Source organism: Leuciscus leuciscus (genome assembly GCF_965113295.1).
Source record: "Leuciscus leuciscus genome assembly, chromosome: 20".
Lineage (NCBI taxonomy): Eukaryota > Metazoa > Chordata > Actinopteri > Cypriniformes > Leuciscidae > Leuciscus > Leuciscus leuciscus.
Window position 1 is genome coordinate 18,398,605 of NC_138744.1, and position 17,651 is coordinate 18,416,255.

Below are 17,651 nucleotides of genomic sequence, written 5' to 3' on the forward strand. Positions count from 1 at the left end.
CTGATTAAATGCATGACTAAATTTCATATGTATAAAAAGATTTATTCTTTTTAAAGTGTCTTATTAAGCCTTATTAAAATTTTATTCTTATTAAACTTTATGAGAATCATTCTTGGGCGTGTCAGTGCTGAACTTGAAAGTCAGCCAAAAAGCCTCTATCACATTTAAATAATCTCAAAACAAACAGTGATTCATGATTTTTCACAATTTTTATGCACAAAACTCATATCAGTGTGAAGTAATCTTTTAGAACGCAAACAAAATGAAGTAATGTTAAACATAGCTTTTCAATGACATCAAACCTGTTCTGTTTACATCACTTGAGATAAAAGTTTAATGTATTATAAAAACAAACTTTAAATACTCAGAACTTGAAACCAGGAGTGACGTTGGAAGCTGGTGTGAATGAAAACAGCAAACTTGAACTGTCATCATGAGTCACTCCATGTTAATATCAACTCTAGTGTTGATAGTGCACACTTTTTATTAAAAATCTTTTAATATCTTTCCACGCCAGGAAATATTTAAATACATATGGCTTGACCTTGGATTTGTGACTTGAATGTCAGCTGGGTACCAGCAGTCTGATTCCAGATTACAGTCAACCACAACAAACACCGTCACTCAAAGTGAATGTGTGTGATGGTGACAAGGGGAGTACCTTTTTGTCACATGCTTTCTCATTGGAGAACCTAGTCATTGGGTAAATATTGGTAGAATGTAAGTATATAGTGATTACTCCATTTAGTTTCAGACTCATCTGAAGTTTGTGGAAGAAGTAAAATATTTTCTAGTTAGGATTTCCAAAATGGGACATCAATTACTTCCCTTCTTCTTCCTCACCTTAATCTGTATACCAGGTATTTATTCAATTGTATTTTCATTTTCAATTGAGTTCTTTTTTTATGAACAACAATGCAGAAAGAAGATCATTTATTACTGTAAATGTACCAGTTTTACAAATTTACCAAACATTGTGTTGACAGAACAGTTAACTTTCAAACGTTTTTTTTTATTAATTCTGTATTTTACTTTTTCTTTTTTAAATAAATGTCACTAGTAATCTTCAAATTTTGTATAAAAAGAAGGTCAATTTTAAGAAATTGTCAGTAGTATTTAGTATCAAATCACTTTTTAAATAACATTTATATTTTGGTAACACTTTACAATATGGCCTCATTTGTTAACATTAGTTACTGCATTAACTATCAACGAACAAAATATTTTTGCAGCACTTATTTACCTTTGTTAATGTTCGTGTTCATGTTTATGTTCATGTTTGCTCACAGTGCATTAACTCATTTTACAGCTTTCAATCTTAAATATGTATTAGTAAATGCTGAGCTTAACAAGAACTAACAACAAACCATACTTCTAATGTATTTATTATTCTTAGTTGATGTTAACTAATGTAGTTAACTAATGTTAACAAATAAAACCTTATTGTAATGTGTTTCATTTATTTTCAAAAACTTGAAGTGCAATACTGTTATAATGTACAGTTCTGAATATTCAACTTTTCTCAGGTTCTTCTGACTGTAATTATTATTACAATAAATATATATTTGTATATTTGAAGAAATGTACATTTGTGGATACAGTATCACCAAAATGTCAGAATAAAGTATTAGAATAAAGTCTCAGATTACACATAAACAGAAAAGGAATTACATTAGCAATAGCAATGCTTAATTAGAGGGTCGACCACATAATTATTGCATATTAAATATATGCTGTTCATTAGTACACTTTATAGTGTCTATTTGTCCTTTTTACTTCTACAAGCTAGAACATACTAAATATGAAAACTACAACTATGGAAACAAGCAACGAATATGCAAAGGCTACATGTAAATCACTAGACTTATTTCCATCATAATACAATGAGAGTTGAATATTTTCTTACTTTATATGATTGTCTAAAATGATACTGACTGGCTCTCCTGCCTCTCCTAGGTCTTTATGCACTGACCCTGGTTCCATCACAAAACCCTGTGGCGGTCGGGACCAATGTCACCATAAGTTTGAGTGACCCCATCAACGCTGCAGTTGGGAACTGGTTGTTTGGTTCTAGTACATTGTTCTTATGGGTCTCAACAACCGTTTACCCGGGTGATACCAACCAAGATGGAATACATTTAAACATCACTACATATCAGCTCACCTTAATGTCAGTAACTCTGAAGAGCTCCGGCATCTATGTATTTCAGGCCTTCAATCCAAGCAGTGCCAAAGCAGGCATTACATTAGATGTTCAGGGTAAGTCGAATAAAGACCCTCTTACCCTACACACTGTAAAAATAAGATATTCACAGAACTTGTACTGTAAAAAAAAAGAAAAAAAGATGACCTTAATTGAGCTGTAGAATTTGATGTTTTTAGGTTCATTAAGTGAATTTAAATTATATTTTTATCTTGAATAAAAACAATAAATTTACATGTTACCACATTAAGCACATTTTTAAATTGATCTAAATAAGAAGATTTCTTATATCAAATGTTTCTTAAATTCACAAAAAACAACAACAATATTGGCCTGATAATCTGTGTCCACAGTTTTATAGACTTTTCCATCAATGTGACCACTGATTCGTTTAACAATTTTACATAAACATTCATGATGGAATAATATATTTAAAAAATTGTAAACCAAAACAACAAACAGAAAAAAAGAAAGTAGCCTACAATAAAAACTACAATAATCAAGTAAATCTTTGGCTTTTTTACCAGAATTATCTACTACATCTACAAATTATTTGCTTTACACTGTACACACATCTTTATAAGGGTGTTTTCAAAACAAACATTTGTGCACGCAGTTCAACTTTTAGCTGCTTACGCACTTAAAAACACTTACACTTCCTGCTAAAAAATTATAATTTATAACGCCTAATATTTGCCATGTGGTTACTTCATGCTCTTTGAATACAAAAAAAAAAACTTGTTTATAACATTAGTCTATACTGTATCAACATGAACCTGTAAGCTTGTTCCAAAAGTGGGTGCCACGCTTTTTTCCAACTTGTATGTGAATTTGGCATGTCCCACATGCTGCTCTGCTAACTTGAGTGAGTGTAAAAAGTGGTTAAATGACACAAAATTAAAATAATTGTTTTAATATTCTTATTTTTCTCAACAAGTTGTTTGATAAAACAAGTCAATTTGATCATTTATATGCTATTTTCATAATAATATTAAACATATGTACACATGTAGGCCTACGTTTAGTTTAACTGGGTTGGGTTGCCGTGGGAAATAAAACGCTACAAAGGGATATGCCATGCTTTCAAAAAGTTTGGGAACCACTGGCTTAGATAACAGCATGATGTCTGATGACAGCATAGGTTTACATGTACTCTGTACTTATACGGTGAACTGCAGATGATTTTGTTGAGGGGATGCAGATAAAGGAATGGATTGGTAATGCGAAAAGTTAAGGTCTGGTAGATAATGCTTTGAGCTTGCTGAAACTCTTGTGCTAAAAACATTGTCTGTTAACTTGTAGAGCCTGTCAGTAATGTTACTGCAAATGTAAGCATGACAAACCTGGTGGAGTTTAACGACACCGTGACGTTCACATGCAACGCCAGCGGCACGCCACTGTGGTTTTCATGGCAGAACGGCAGCTCTGCAGTCACAGCGGGAGGAAGAGTTCAGCTCAGCAACAATGGACGAAATCTCGTCATCAGTGGTGTGACGCGGTACGACGAAGGTCCCTTCAAGTGTATTGTGATGAACAACATCAGCAAGGAAGAGAGTATTCAAATGAATCTCTCAATAAGCTGTGAGTATATAACAGCACAAAGTATTGATTTCACTACATATTCCTTCAAAGTGCATAGATAGGGAGGGGCAGCTGACAATAACATGTTTCAAAAGCTCAATCTAAATTGGTTTTATGTGTTTAGATGGGCCTAGTAACCTGAGAATTACAGCCTCGCCAGACAACATGGCATACACTTCTGGTTCGGCCATTTCTCTGTCATGCTCTGCTGAGTCCAAACCAACAGCTTCTTTCTACTGGACATACAATGGCAATCCTCTGAATGTCTATGGTTCGAGTTATAATCTTACAGACATTACCCAGAACAGAACGGGACTGTACACCTGCGTTGCCCAAAATGAAGTCACGCTCAGATATGCTTCAGTGACAAAAACTATTTGTATATTTGGTGAGAACACTCTCGAAATATGTTTGTCTACATTTCTTATGCTTGATCTTGTGATCTTTTTATCATCAATACATTGTTGTTGTTTGTTTATTTAGACCCAATATCAGAAGTGGCAGTGAATCCATCAGGCTCTCCAGTAGAACACATGCCTTTTAATCTAAGCTGTAATGTTGTGGGGCCAGTGGACTCCATTCAGTGGATGAAGAACAACATGTCCCTGTACGCCGACAATACGATCACTTTTTTCAATGGCAACTCAACCCTGAGCTTTAAAAAACTCACTCTTAGTGACGACGGATTGTACCAGTGTGCAGCTAGTAATGCTGTCACCAACATTATCAGCCAGCCCTACAACCTTACGGTCAACTGTGAGTAGGATAGATATTTCCAGAACATCTTTGTTTTCCTATGAATACTATATAGATTAAGATGGGGGTAAGATGTCTTCCCACCGTAATTTTCTCTCTTGACCATAAATAAATGGTCATTAAATGTCATCGCAAAACATTTATTAAATAGTTATGCTCTTATTAATCTGTGCTTTTCATCTGAACATCAGCCATTTGTGAGATTTATTCCATCTGAACACTTTTTAGGTGAAATGACAAAAAAGTTTTAGTGTTAGATAATAGTGAGCTGTGATTTTTTTTTAATGTTGGATCTTGATTTATAGTTATTATTTATAAATAATTTATTTAGTTCCTACAAAATAATTTCATGAATTCAAACGTCTTCATTATTTACATAACTTATAGTTTTAGTGAGTTGAATCATTCGATTTGAATCCATGGTATTCTATAGCAAAGCTGTATAATTTATATAATTATATATTATAAGTATATTTCCGGTCCTTGATTCTGACTGGTTGAACCGCGTTCAAAGCTGTTGTAAATGACTCTACAAACATAGCCTACACCTGTGACCATTATAAGTATTACTTACTGCACTGTTTATTTTATGAATAAGATAAATATTAAAATAAGTTTTTTTATGGATTAACTGTTTTTGCAATAAGCCCAGTGAAGCCATAGTTTACAGTGAATTTAGACAGCTAAGGGGCGTTGTTAGGCACGGCTCCTTGGGGCTTATTGCTTTAATCTAGTTCTTATGTATCTCTTTAAATGGAACATTAAAAAAATTTGAAATGTTTCTTGAGCAGCAAATTATCATATTAGAATGATTTCTGAAGGATCATGCGACACTGAAGACTGGAGTAATGATGCAGAAAATCCAGCTTTGTAAATTACAGTAATAATTCAATTAAAGTTGAATTGATTCATTTCAAGTAGATTGAATAAATTACAATTTTAAATAGAAAACAGTTCTTTTAAATTGTAATATTTCAAAATATTACAGTTTTATTGTATTGTATTGTATTAAGAAACTTCTTTCAACAACGTTAAAAAATATCAATATTCTAAACTTGATATTGTATGAATTCAAAGAATTGCTCAAATCTTTGTGTACTTCATTGTTAGTTATGTGTATTACAATGTTAAAAATAGTGCACCAGTATAACATGAAACAGAAAGTTAACACAATTCATGTATTTACTAGATGGCCCAATCAACACAACAGCCTCTGGTCCAGATGTAGTCAAAGTGGGATCCAACGTGACATTCAGCTGTTCTTCTGTCTCTCGTCCTCAAAGTCAATACAGCTGGTATTTCAGTGGCTCAAAAGTGGCAGACAGCTCAGTGTATGTGACTGCAGCTCTCCGACAAAACGATAGTGGAAATTACACCTGCATGGCCTACAATAACATCACAGGCATTAGCAGCAATGCCTCAGTGCAGTTAACTGTACTTGGTGAGTGATTCAATTCAGTACTTTGCTTAACTGAAACTAGTGTTAGTTTTAAAGTGTGAGATTTTTTGACAGCCTGATTGTTTTTAAAATCTGAAATGGTTGGAAATGTAGTGTATATAATACATATATATATTATTTACTTATTTATTTCTTGGTATGAAATTTAGCTCCTGTCACCAATGTTATGGTGAGTATGGACAATCAGCAACCAATCATTAACCAACCATTCACACTAACCTGCACTGCCAGTGGAGATGTTGAGCACATTCAGTGGATGAAGAACTACATGTTCCTGAATCCTGAAAATGGAACCACTTTGTCCAGTGACAATTCCACCTTGAGATTCCAAAATCTCTCTCTCACTGATGACGGACATTATCAGTGTGAAGCCAGTAACGCTATCAGCAACTCGACCAGTAACGCCTATGACCTGATCGTCAACTGTGAGTAACACAGATATATTTGTAACATGTCCATTCGAATCATTGTTCATGGGAATAATTTTCGATGTATATGGCATCTTTCAGATGGTCCATGGAACCAGAAAGTCGAAGGCCCAACCATTGCAGGGATTGGGTCCAATGTGACCTTTAACTGCACTGCAGTCTCTCGTCCTCAAAGTCAATACAGCTGGTTCCACAATAGTTCAAAAGTGGGAGATGGCCCAGTGTATGTGACCGCAGCTCTCTCACTAAACGATAGTGGAAAGTACACCTGCATGGCCTACAATAGCATCACAGGCATCAGCAGCAACGCCTCAGTGCAATTAACCTTAAAATGTAAGTTGTTAGGCCTTCAAATAATGTATGCTTTTTTAATATTTTATAAGTTCTGTTGTTCAACAGGCAGGTAAGCGCATTTGTTGAGTTCTTATATCAACTTAACTTTGCAATTTAAAGTAAGCATTTTATATGAATGTGCAAGACTTCTGGTTCATTTTCCGCTAGGCAAATAACTTGAAGAATAACAGTGCAGTAAACGGTAAAATTATTTGCCAGTGTGTTTATGATTATGATAACACATAAAAACAATAAGATAACAAATTCCAGTTTGCAGTATCAATCAGCATTACAGACTGTACTTGTACAGCTAAAATAACTGGAAGCAGCTTCGCACATTCAAGTTACAAATGACCGCTACGCTCTTATTAAAAAAAAAAAAAAAAAAGTGGATAGGGTGATAAGGAAAGGTCCAGAATTACTTAAAAGAGATAGCTCACCAAAAATGGAGAATTCTGTCATAATTTACTCTCAAAGTCCAAAGTTCCCAAACAGGTATGACTTCCTTTCTTCTCTGCAACAATAAAAGAAGGTATTTTGAAGAATGTTCCAGCTGTTTTAGTCTGTACAATGAAGGTCAATGGGGTTCTAAACAACACTGGACCACACTGACTTTAAGTGTATCGACAAAAAAACATTGAGAATTACTTCAAAATATCTTGTATTGTGCTTTACAGAATAAAGAATTGCATACTGTACATGTTTGGAACAACATGAGGATGAGTAATTTTTTGGGGGGGTGAACTATCCATTTATATGATGTCATCTGCCTAAAATCTTTATGTCTAAATTTCAGATCCAGTCAGTGATGCTATTGTAAATGCAAATCAGCAACCAATCATAAACCAACCATTCACACTAACCTGCACTGCCACTGGAGATGTTGAGCACATTCAGTGGATGAAGAACTACATGTTCCTGAATCCTGAAAATGGAACCACTTTGTCCAGTGACAATTCCACCTTGAGATTCCAAAATCTCTCTCTCAATGATGACGGACATTATCATTGTGAAGCCAGTAACGCTATCAGCAACTCGACCAGTAACACATATGACCTGATCGTCAACTGTGAGTAACACAGATATATTTGTAACATGTCCATTTGAATCATTGTTCATGGGAATAATTTTCAATGTATATGGCATCTTTCAGATGGTCCATGGAACCAGAAAGTCGAAGGCCCAACCATTGCAGGGATTGGGTCCAATGTGACCTTTAACTGCACTGCAGTCTCTCGTCCTCAAAGTCAATACAGCTGGTTCCACAATAGTTCAAAAGTGGGAGATGGCCCAGTGTATGTGACCGCAGCTCTCTCACTAACCGATAGTGGAAAGTACACCTGCATGGCCTTGAATAACATCACAGGCATCAGCAGCAACGCCTCAGTGCAATTAACCTTAAAATGTAAGTTGTTAGGCCTTCAAATAATGAATGCTTTTTTAATATTTTATAAGTTCTGTTGTTCAACAGGCAGGTAAGCGCATTTGTTGAGTTCTTATATCAACTTAACTTTGCAATTTAAAGTAAGCATTTTATATGAATGTGCAAGACTTCTGGTTCATTTTCCGCTAGGTAAATAACTTGAAGAATAACAGTGCAGTAAACGATAAAACTATTTGCCAGTGTGTTAATGATTATGATAATAAATAAAAACAATAAGATAACAAATACCAGTTTGCAGTATCAATCAGCATTACAGACTGTACTTGTACAGCTAAAATAACTGGAAGCAGCTTCGCACATTCAAGTTACAAATGACTGCTACACTCTTATTTATATAAAAAAAAATAATGATAAAAAAGGGTGGATAGGGTGATAAGGAAAGGTACAGAATTACTTAAAAGAGATAGTTCACCACAAATGGAGAATTCTGTCATCCTTTACTCTAATAGTCCAAACAGGTATGACTTCCTTTCTTCTCTGCAACAATAAAAGAAGGTATTTTGAAGAATGTTCCAGCTGTTTTAGTCTGTACAATGAAGGTCAATGGGGTTCTAAACAACACTGGACCACACTGACTTTAAGTGTATCGACAAAAAAACATTGAGAATTACTTCAAAATATCTTGTATTGTGCTTTACAGAATAAAGAATTGCATACTGTACATGTTTGGAACAACATGAGGATGAGTAATTTTTTGGGGGGGGGTGAACTATCCATTTATATGATGTCATCTGCCTAAAATCTTTATGTCTAAATTTCAGATCCAGTCAGTGATGCTATTGTAAATGCAAATCAGCAACCAATCATAAACCAACCATTCACACTAACCTGCACTGCCACTGGAGATGTTGAGCACATTCAGTGGATGAAGAACTACATGTTCCTGAATCCTGAAAATGGAACCACTTTGTCCAGTGACAATTCCACATTGAGATTCCAAAATCTCTCTCTCAATGATGACGGACATTATCATTGTGAAGCACGTAACGCTATCAGCAACTCGACCAGTAACACATATGACCTGATCGTCAACTGTGAGTAACACAGATATATTTGTAACATGTCCATTCGAATCATTGATCATGGGAATCATTTTCAATGTATATGGCATCTTTCAGATGGTCCATGGAACCAGAAAGTCGAAGGCCCAATCACTGCAGAGACTGGGTCCAATGTGACCTTTAACTGCACTGCAGTCTCTCGTCCTCAAAGTCAATACAGCTGGTTCCACAATAGTTCAAAAGTGGGAGATGGCCCAGTGTATGTGACCGCAGCTCTCTCACTAAACGATAGTGGAAAGTACACCTGCATGGCCTACAATAGCATCACAGGCATCAGCAGCAACGCCTCAGTGCAATTAACTGTAATAGGTAGGTCTTTTTGTGTCCTGTCAGTATCTTTTTTAACCCATTTGTTTGTTTTTTTACATAATGTAAAGAGATCATTTGAAAAGTTATGCACATTTTGCTTACATAATATAGAAATTGTTGTTCAAACTGTTGAAACAGTTGTTCTTGAATCGGACTACACTGTTGCAGTGTTTTTTTGTTTGTTTTTTGTACACAAACACAGGGACAGTTCAATAGAAAGTCATTTATTTCTAAAATGTTGCAGTACAGGTATTTTTTATGGCATCATATTCAATACAGACCACCAACTAAAAATCATTAAAATAAAGATAATTCCAATGAAGATTACTGTTAAACGCGACCCTGGAAGGTACATAATCACACTATTTACAACACGGTGAGATGGACTAATATAATATTCTGTACTCTCTACAGATCCCATATCTTCAGTGGTTGTGACCCCTGATCGTCTCATTCCTCTGGCTTCTCAAAGTCTGCAGCTCAAATGTAATGTGATGGGTCCCTACAACAAAATCCACTGGCTTCGAAACAACCAGAATTTCCAGCAATCAGATGGAGTTACATTTTCAGAAGATAATACCATTGTGACCTTCAAAAATCTGAAGACCGCTGATGACGGGCAATATAAGTGCGTCGCCACAAACTTATTGAAAGAGCATGTCAGTGAACCATATGGTCTTGTGGTCATCTGTAAGTAATATAAAAACATACATGTTTAAAATATAGCTGTAAGCAGCAATTAAGGGGCTAAGCACAAAAGGGGAACTAAACTAAAAACTAAATGAATTTGAACAAATATGGCATAATTGGTATCATTGTGCTCAGTATTACTCAGTATTCAAAAGATATTAGCATTTTTTAAATTTCTTTATACTTTTTGACCACAAGGTGGCTGTCTCAAAACTTTTTGAAACGTCACCAGGGGATGACATAACGACGCGTTTCACAACAATATTATTTTTTCTTATCTTATATTTCATCTTAATACAGCAAATCGCTGTGGAGCTACAGCCTCATGTCCATTTTGGCGTGCTCTTCGTCGAATTTGTTAATTTCTCAACTGTACGAGAACGGTTGGGTCTATCAAAATGTCAGGATGGTCTGAAGGTGTCCTTCAGTGCTTGGCTCCTAATTACTTTGATATAAATCTGACTTTAAAATACTTGTTTTTTGTAAAAACTAAACCTCTGTGTGTTTACTGAACAGTTGGACCACAGAGTGTGCAGATCATTGTAAGTCCAGGGATTCCCGCCAAGTTGACATGTCAAGCACTGTCTCAGCCACCTGCTGAGTATCACTGGATCGAAAACAACACAGTAGTGGGAAATCAATCTACCATAGAAGTCCCCTTAAAGTATATCCTGGGCAGCAATTACACCTGTGTGGCCAAAAACCCTTTGACCAATGTGACGGTCTACACCAGCCAAGTCGTCAATTGTGAGCCCAAATTCACACAAAACAGTTAACATGCAATATAGAGGTTAACTGTCAAAATATGCAGAAATAGGAAGTTGTATGCTGTGTTCTTGAAGTAACCATCCTCTCTCTGTATTTACCACAGACCCCAATGCTGCTGTCAGCGTCCAGGCGAGTGTGTTGCTGACGGCTCTCATCGCCCTGCTGCTCCCTGTGCTGGAGCAATGCCTCTAATACTGATATTACTGTCAGGATGAACATGGCATTTCTGAATGAGGCTTGTAGATTAGTAAAACATATTTAAACATTATTGAAAGCCAGGCATAAGCATTTATTAACGGAACACTCTTTTGGCAACTAAAAAAGCAACTTGTTACATTTTAATGGCATTATACTGCATTATTTGCCTATATATTTATTTTCTAAAAATGATATATGTGGTACATTTATTACTATCATTAATTGGACAGTAATTTAATGAATCAGCCATTTAATATGCTTTACTCTAAATTAAAGCTGAACCTCACAGATGCAGGATTATTCTGATTTGTTGCTCTTTTTTTAGGCGTGATAGAAAGCACCTAATTCTGGCAAATTACTTATCCAAATGACATATTATCCTAATTCTGTTTACTTCACAAAGTTCATGTTTCTTATATCTCACAATTATGAAATGTTTTCTTAAAGGAAAATGATATGCCTACTGTGTGATTTATGTATTTTGTGGTTATTTAAAAGATCAAAAAAATGTGAAATGTTATATATGATATAAATGTTTTCTTTATGGAATTAAATAAAAGCAAATTATTCAAACAAACTTCTCTTTTTATTGGCAACCTGTTTTATTTTTAAATGCACTTGCACATGTTTTTCCAATATGTATATCTTTTCCAATTGTAAAAACTGAACCTAGAACACTGGATAGATTAAATGTTTTGGAATATTACAGATACAAAAGTAGTTCAGTATACACTACTTACTTTAGATATTGTGTTATAAGTACATGTATAAAACTGTGGGGGCGTATAGTTTGTGTGTATAGTGACTGTGGGATTAAATCGGCATACTGATGTTGCCTTTCTTCTGCTTCCTGATTTCTCCATTCAACTGTTGGCATTTTTTAAATGTTGCAATCCCCTTCTTTTGGCAAAGAGCCCACTGCTCTTTGCTGAGGAGTCCTGAAAATAAAAGAAAGGAAAATGGATAGGGCTGTCAAGCGATAAATTTTTTTTTTTTATCTCATTAATTACACAATGTGGCGATTAATTAATCGAATTAATCGCAAATTAATCGGACATCAGATTAGCTGAGAAATTACCCCCCAAAAGATAATGGTCATTAAAGTCATTATAAACATAAATTAGACATGAATAAAAGGAGCTTTAGAATTTTTTTATTATTATTTGATTCAACAAGCTTTCAGGCTTCGACGGCCAAGAGTAAATTATGACAGAATATTCATTTGTGGGTGAACAATACATTTAGTGGATTTTTTAAATATGGAAATGAAATCTTTTTTTCTTTTTTTTTGAAATTATACTCTAAATAAGAAACTTCATTCATTAATTCGATTCGGTCAAACAGCTGATTCATTCAGGAATGAAGTAAATGGCTCTCTTTATAAATGGGCTTACAGTTCTGCTCTGGCTTTATTAGGTAATATCCCCGTTGACGAAATTTAGCAAAAGCAGACAAGATTGTCTGAAATATAACACAAAATTAACTTCTTATTTATTGAACTAAAATATATCACAATAGTAACTTAATTATTGAACTGTTGTATAAAATCAGTATCACATTTGCTATTAGGGACAAAAACAGCACTTGTGTGATATTGCGCTCATTACTCATGTGATATGCTTAATTATCATGATATACAGTAAATATGAGATTTTGGGAGATCACTGGGAAGTTGTCTCATGATCTGGTCTGTTTAACGTAAAAGTCAAAATGGTCTGGGTAAATACAGGTTGCATGACTCACTGTGACGTTGCAGCTCACATGGACAGTTCTGCTCCACAGAAATTCTTCTTCCTGTGTAAAACACCACATCAATCAAAATGACAGGACTCTTTTTACATTATAAGTACTTTTGCACATCACGGCAAAACAGTAGCCTACATACTGTTAGAGAAAATGTCATATATTCTGAATCAAAACTTCCATCATCACACTTTAAGAAGCACACTGATATAAGGAATAGAATATATAAGGAAAGAACGATTAAAAGCTCTAAGAGACCGACAGTTTCAAGTGAGTTACGTAATAAATGTTATTATAGTAAATAAAGCGCGTTCACTGGCCAACTTACTTTAGAGCATGTTAGCAAAATAATTAAGCATTTCAGATTGTTTTATGAGCAATTAAGCATCAGTTGTCATTAAGAAGATTGAGCAATTTTTATTTTTTCCCCACGTCTTACTTTTTAATTCATTTATTATTATCCAAAGAAGTTAGGTCCAAATAATATTTGCATTTCCGCCTCAGTTGATATTGCATTTTATGCTTGAATGATCATTAAACAAATACAGGTTTCCCCCCCCCCCCCCCCCAAGCAATGTGTCAGACTTCACTGCATTACATGAAGGTGTAACAAATAGAATGCTGTACCCTGTTTAGTTAAGTGCTTCCTCTACATTCACTTACAGTGAATGTAGGAATGATTGATAAGCAAACAGGTTTTAGGTTGGTTTAAGCTTTTTTTCACCAGTAGGATAGGTCATGCAAACCGATCAGCTGTGCTGGTAACTCATAACAGAAATAATCACAATTAAATGGAATGAAGATTTGTCTTCTCGATACAATAACAGGGGTGAATTCCGGTTCATTGAGACACTTTTTCCAAGTCATCTCAATGGCAAAAAGTGTCCCAATCACCCTGAATTCACCCTATAACTACAGTAGTCAACATCTGAAGTGGATCAAAACCTTTCATCAAAGTTATACATGAATTTTGAACAATACCCGTTCTTGTCTTAGGACAACTTTGATTTACTTTTATGATCCACTTCAAATGCTGACTACTATCTGATTCAGTGCTTCCTTAAAATTCATGCCTTAGAAATGAGGAACAAGCCCGTTATATGTTGTTAGAGTATAGCTTTGAATAGCTATATAGCTTTCTGATGCATTGTGCATCAGTGTTTTATCGTATGTCAGTGTGTAAGAAAATATAAGAGATTTGGGGCTCCTATTTTGTGACGCATTCAAAAGTCATTTTTAAACCATTTGTGTTGATGGTGACCTCTCTCAAGGAGGTTTCCAGATATGTAGATTTCTGATATGTAAGATATGTAAAAACCTTATGCACAAAATGTGAGTATCATCTTACCACGGCAGTTGCATGTCCTGACCTGCCTTCTTGACATAACGTGACCTTTGACCTCTGGAGATTTATCTGAATCTCTCAGCTGAGGCTGGGCTGCATCAAGGACAAATATTGAAACATCAAATATTCAAATAAATCACACATTTAACATCATACATTTTTATAATAAAATAAAAAAAAATAAAAAAATATATATATTGCAGGATTTAAAGGAATAGTTTACCCAAAAATGAAAGATATTTTGAAAAATGTTGGTAACCAAACAGTTGATGGAACCCCATTAACTTTCATAGTATTTCATACTTTTTTCACATGGAAATCAATGGGGTCATCAACTGTTTGGTTAACCATATTCTTCAAAATATCTTCACTTGAGTTAGAAGAAGAAATTCATACAGGTTTGGAACAACTTGAGGGAGAGTAAATGATGACAGAATTTTCATTTTTGGGTGAACTATCCCTTTAACAGATGTAATTTAACAGCTAAATGCAAATGAAAAACAAGCAATATATTTTTGGTTTGGTTTGTAACATTACAATGCAATATAACATAACAGCTAAAAAAAAACAAAAAAAACATATAGCATACCTTAAATGTAATTATATTAATAAAAAAAAATGTTTTTTACCTTGACAGTGGATGTTAGTGGCAATCACCAGAGCAAAGGCCAGCAGAAGCATCTGGAACTTCATCGTTCTCACAAGCACTTAGAAAGAAAATGAGAAATACTGTCTAAAAGAATGCTTTTAAGTCTTCAAGACTCCTGCTTTTCAAGAGAACTCTGTATTCAAATCTAGGGTTACACAGTATTTATATGACAGAGCTCTGATTTCTGGGTCTCAAAATCCAAGTCTGGTTATGCCCCAACTTGCTGGATAGAATTTTAGAATTTTTGTTTTTGTTTTGTTTGATGGAAACGTCTAAGATCTGTGATGAGGGTTGTCATTATTTTGCTGAATTTCAATGTCTCCTTTGTAATTCAAACTCTGATGAACCCTCACAGAATTTTTTCTTATTCTTACCATATCACATTTATACCTTAGTTCAGTTCAAATGAGACCCTATTAAGTCCAGTGCCAAATGTTCTGCATTAGATTGTTTTGCAGAAACCCAAAAGTTCATATTTCACTAAACCTTTCAAAGTCTGATAACATTATGCGGTTACAATGATTTGCCATGGAAGAAACATAATGGATGTTCTTGTGAACAAGCACCTGGAGGTCTCTGGGTCACATTTGATGAACAACTCAGGACCAAAAAATAAATTCCTTAACAGCTAAATGATATCAAGCATGAACCCCATAATCAATCTTGTATTCACTCAGATTCATTAAACTGTAAAAACATGCTGGTTTGACTAAAACCATAACTGCAAAACACCATAGGGGAAAAATGTCGACCTTCTGAAGACACTCTCAAAAAAAGAAGAAATTACATCTAGTGGAGTTCTTTATTCAGAGTTTTGACTTCAACTGAGATGCTTTAGCATGACCTCTGTTATTAAACCCATAAACATCACACAATTTCAAATCACATACTTAAATCCTCATTCTGCCCTGAATATTTGTGTCGGATAACAATTTGAAACTATAAACAGACTGTATCTATTGTTGTTGAATACCAGAGTTATGCAGAAAACCAGTTTTCATACTTTTTCCTCTAACTTTAAATCAATGTCTTGAAGTCGGCTTTCAGAACAGAGACCTAATGAAGAGAAATTAGATTCTAGCTGTAAATCTACCTGTCACATGCTGACATATAAGAAATGTTGTGCAAGATATTTGAGTTGATAAAAGAACTATGTACACATGGGTTGTCTCGAAACTCACTGATTTACAGATATCCTGGAACTGTAATTCAATCTTTAACAGTCTGAATCACTCAGCTTGATATCACATGTCATCCGACACTCTTGTGTGTACAACATAACATGTCCCAGCCGAGTGCTTGTTTTCTGATGCTTATCAGATTGTAGGTGCCAAAAGGTATTTAAGAGTATTTGTGCAGTGACACAATATCAAAGAGCAACTGGCTTCAATTCATTCAGCTGAAGGAGACCTGAGACTGACTCTGAAGCATGGTTTCTGAAAGCAACTGGAAGTTACTTTAATCACATGGATTAACTTCTGAATTTAATCTCATTTCGATACTTTTTTTCTGGTTATTTCAGACTGTAAAATATCATGCCCCAAAACAATAATATTTATTAAATATCAGTTCATGACATTTGTGTAAAATTTTTATACACACACTCACACTACACTAGTGGCCAAAAGTGCTGTCCAGCAGTGGAAAATTGACATCTTTTCCCTTTATTTAAATATTATAAAAAATGTATTGAACGACTTTGTAATAATATGATTGTAGTTGTGCTTGCAGTCAATTGTTTTATTTGTAATAACGCAATGACACATGCCAAATTGTGCAGACATAATTTTTTGACAGGCTTTCACACAAAAATGATGAACACATGCAAAAACAAGAAAGAACCAACGAAATTAATACCTGATTATGTTGTAGTTATTATGTGTTTTCCTGTGAGCTTTTTGTTTCTCTGTATTTTTTTTGCAAAGTAAAATAAAACCTGTAGCTGTACTTTGCCTTTTTTGCCAAGTAATTTAACCATTTTGTGATCATTTAATCAATCTCATAAAAGGATCATAGAAAATAAATATCCCCTTCAGACAACAGTTTTGGCCACTACTATATATATATATATATATATATATATATATGACCCTGGACGACAAAACCAGTCACAGGTCACAATTTTGAAATTGAGATTTATACACCACGTGAAAGCTGAACAAATAAGCTTTCCGTTGATGTATGGTTTGTTAGGATAGGACAATATTTGGCCGAGATACAACTATTTGAGCATCTGGAATCTAAGGGTGCAAAAAAATCTACACATTGAGAAAATCGTCTTTAAAGTTGAATTTACTCACAGAAATAAATGTTTTATATATTTACGGTAGGACATTTACAAAAGAAAAGAAAAATCTATAATTTTGACCCATACAATGGCTATAGCCACAAATAAACCTGTGCGACTTGTGACTGGTTTTGTGATCCAGGGTCACATATTACCTTTATATAATATAAACACTTCCCTTCAAAAGTTACACTTCCCTTCAAAAGTTTGGGCAACGATTTTTAATAAAGCGATGGCACATTAAATTGTTCAAAAGACATTCATAATGTTACAAAAGATTTCTATTTCAAATAAATGCTTCTTTTGAACTTTCTATTCAACAAAAAATTCACCTTAAATATTAACGGTCAACCCTGATAATAATAGAAAATGCTTCTTGAGCAGCAAATCAGCATAT

At 34.5% G+C, this 17,651-nt stretch overlaps 2 protein-coding genes across 4 annotated transcripts; one reads left to right on the forward strand and one right to left on the reverse strand.

The window, feature by feature from the left end:
• The first annotated feature begins 709 nt into the window (after positions 1-709).
• On the forward strand, positions 710-11,984 carry ceacam1 (CEA cell adhesion molecule 1). Of its 2 annotated transcripts, XM_082148772.1 has the most exons (15): positions 710-860; positions 1,957-2,259; positions 3,506-3,784; positions 3,909-4,172; positions 4,268-4,540; positions 5,730-5,981; positions 6,149-6,424; positions 6,509-6,760; positions 7,557-7,829; positions 7,914-8,165; positions 8,966-9,238; positions 9,323-9,574; positions 9,989-10,264; positions 10,781-11,011; positions 11,136-11,984. In XM_082148772.1, exons 1-15 carry the CDS (start codon positions 809-811, stop codon positions 11,222-11,224), a joined length of 3,597 nt encoding a protein of 1,198 aa, XP_082004898.1. In that variant the 5' UTR covers positions 710-808; the 3' UTR covers positions 11,225-11,984. The 2 variants fall into 2 exon arrangements, with proteins under 2 accessions (XP_082004898.1, XP_082004899.1); XM_082148773.1 differs by lacking the exon at positions 10,781-11,011.
• On the reverse strand, positions 11,281-15,135 carry LOC309483128 (uncharacterized protein). 2 transcript variants are annotated; one of them, XM_082148774.1, is made up of 4 exons: positions 14,948-15,135; positions 14,322-14,411; positions 12,974-13,024; positions 11,281-12,168 (listed from the first exon to the last, which is right to left on the reverse strand). In XM_082148774.1, exons 1-4 carry the CDS (start codon positions 15,009-15,011, stop codon positions 12,044-12,046), a joined length of 330 nt encoding a protein of 109 aa, XP_082004900.1. In that variant the 5' UTR covers positions 15,012-15,135; the 3' UTR covers positions 11,281-12,043. The 2 variants fall into 2 exon arrangements, with proteins under 2 accessions (XP_082004900.1, XP_082004901.1); XM_082148775.1 differs by having other exon boundaries at positions 12,980-13,024; positions 14,948-15,130.
• Positions 15,136-17,651: the final 2,516 nt, after the last annotated feature.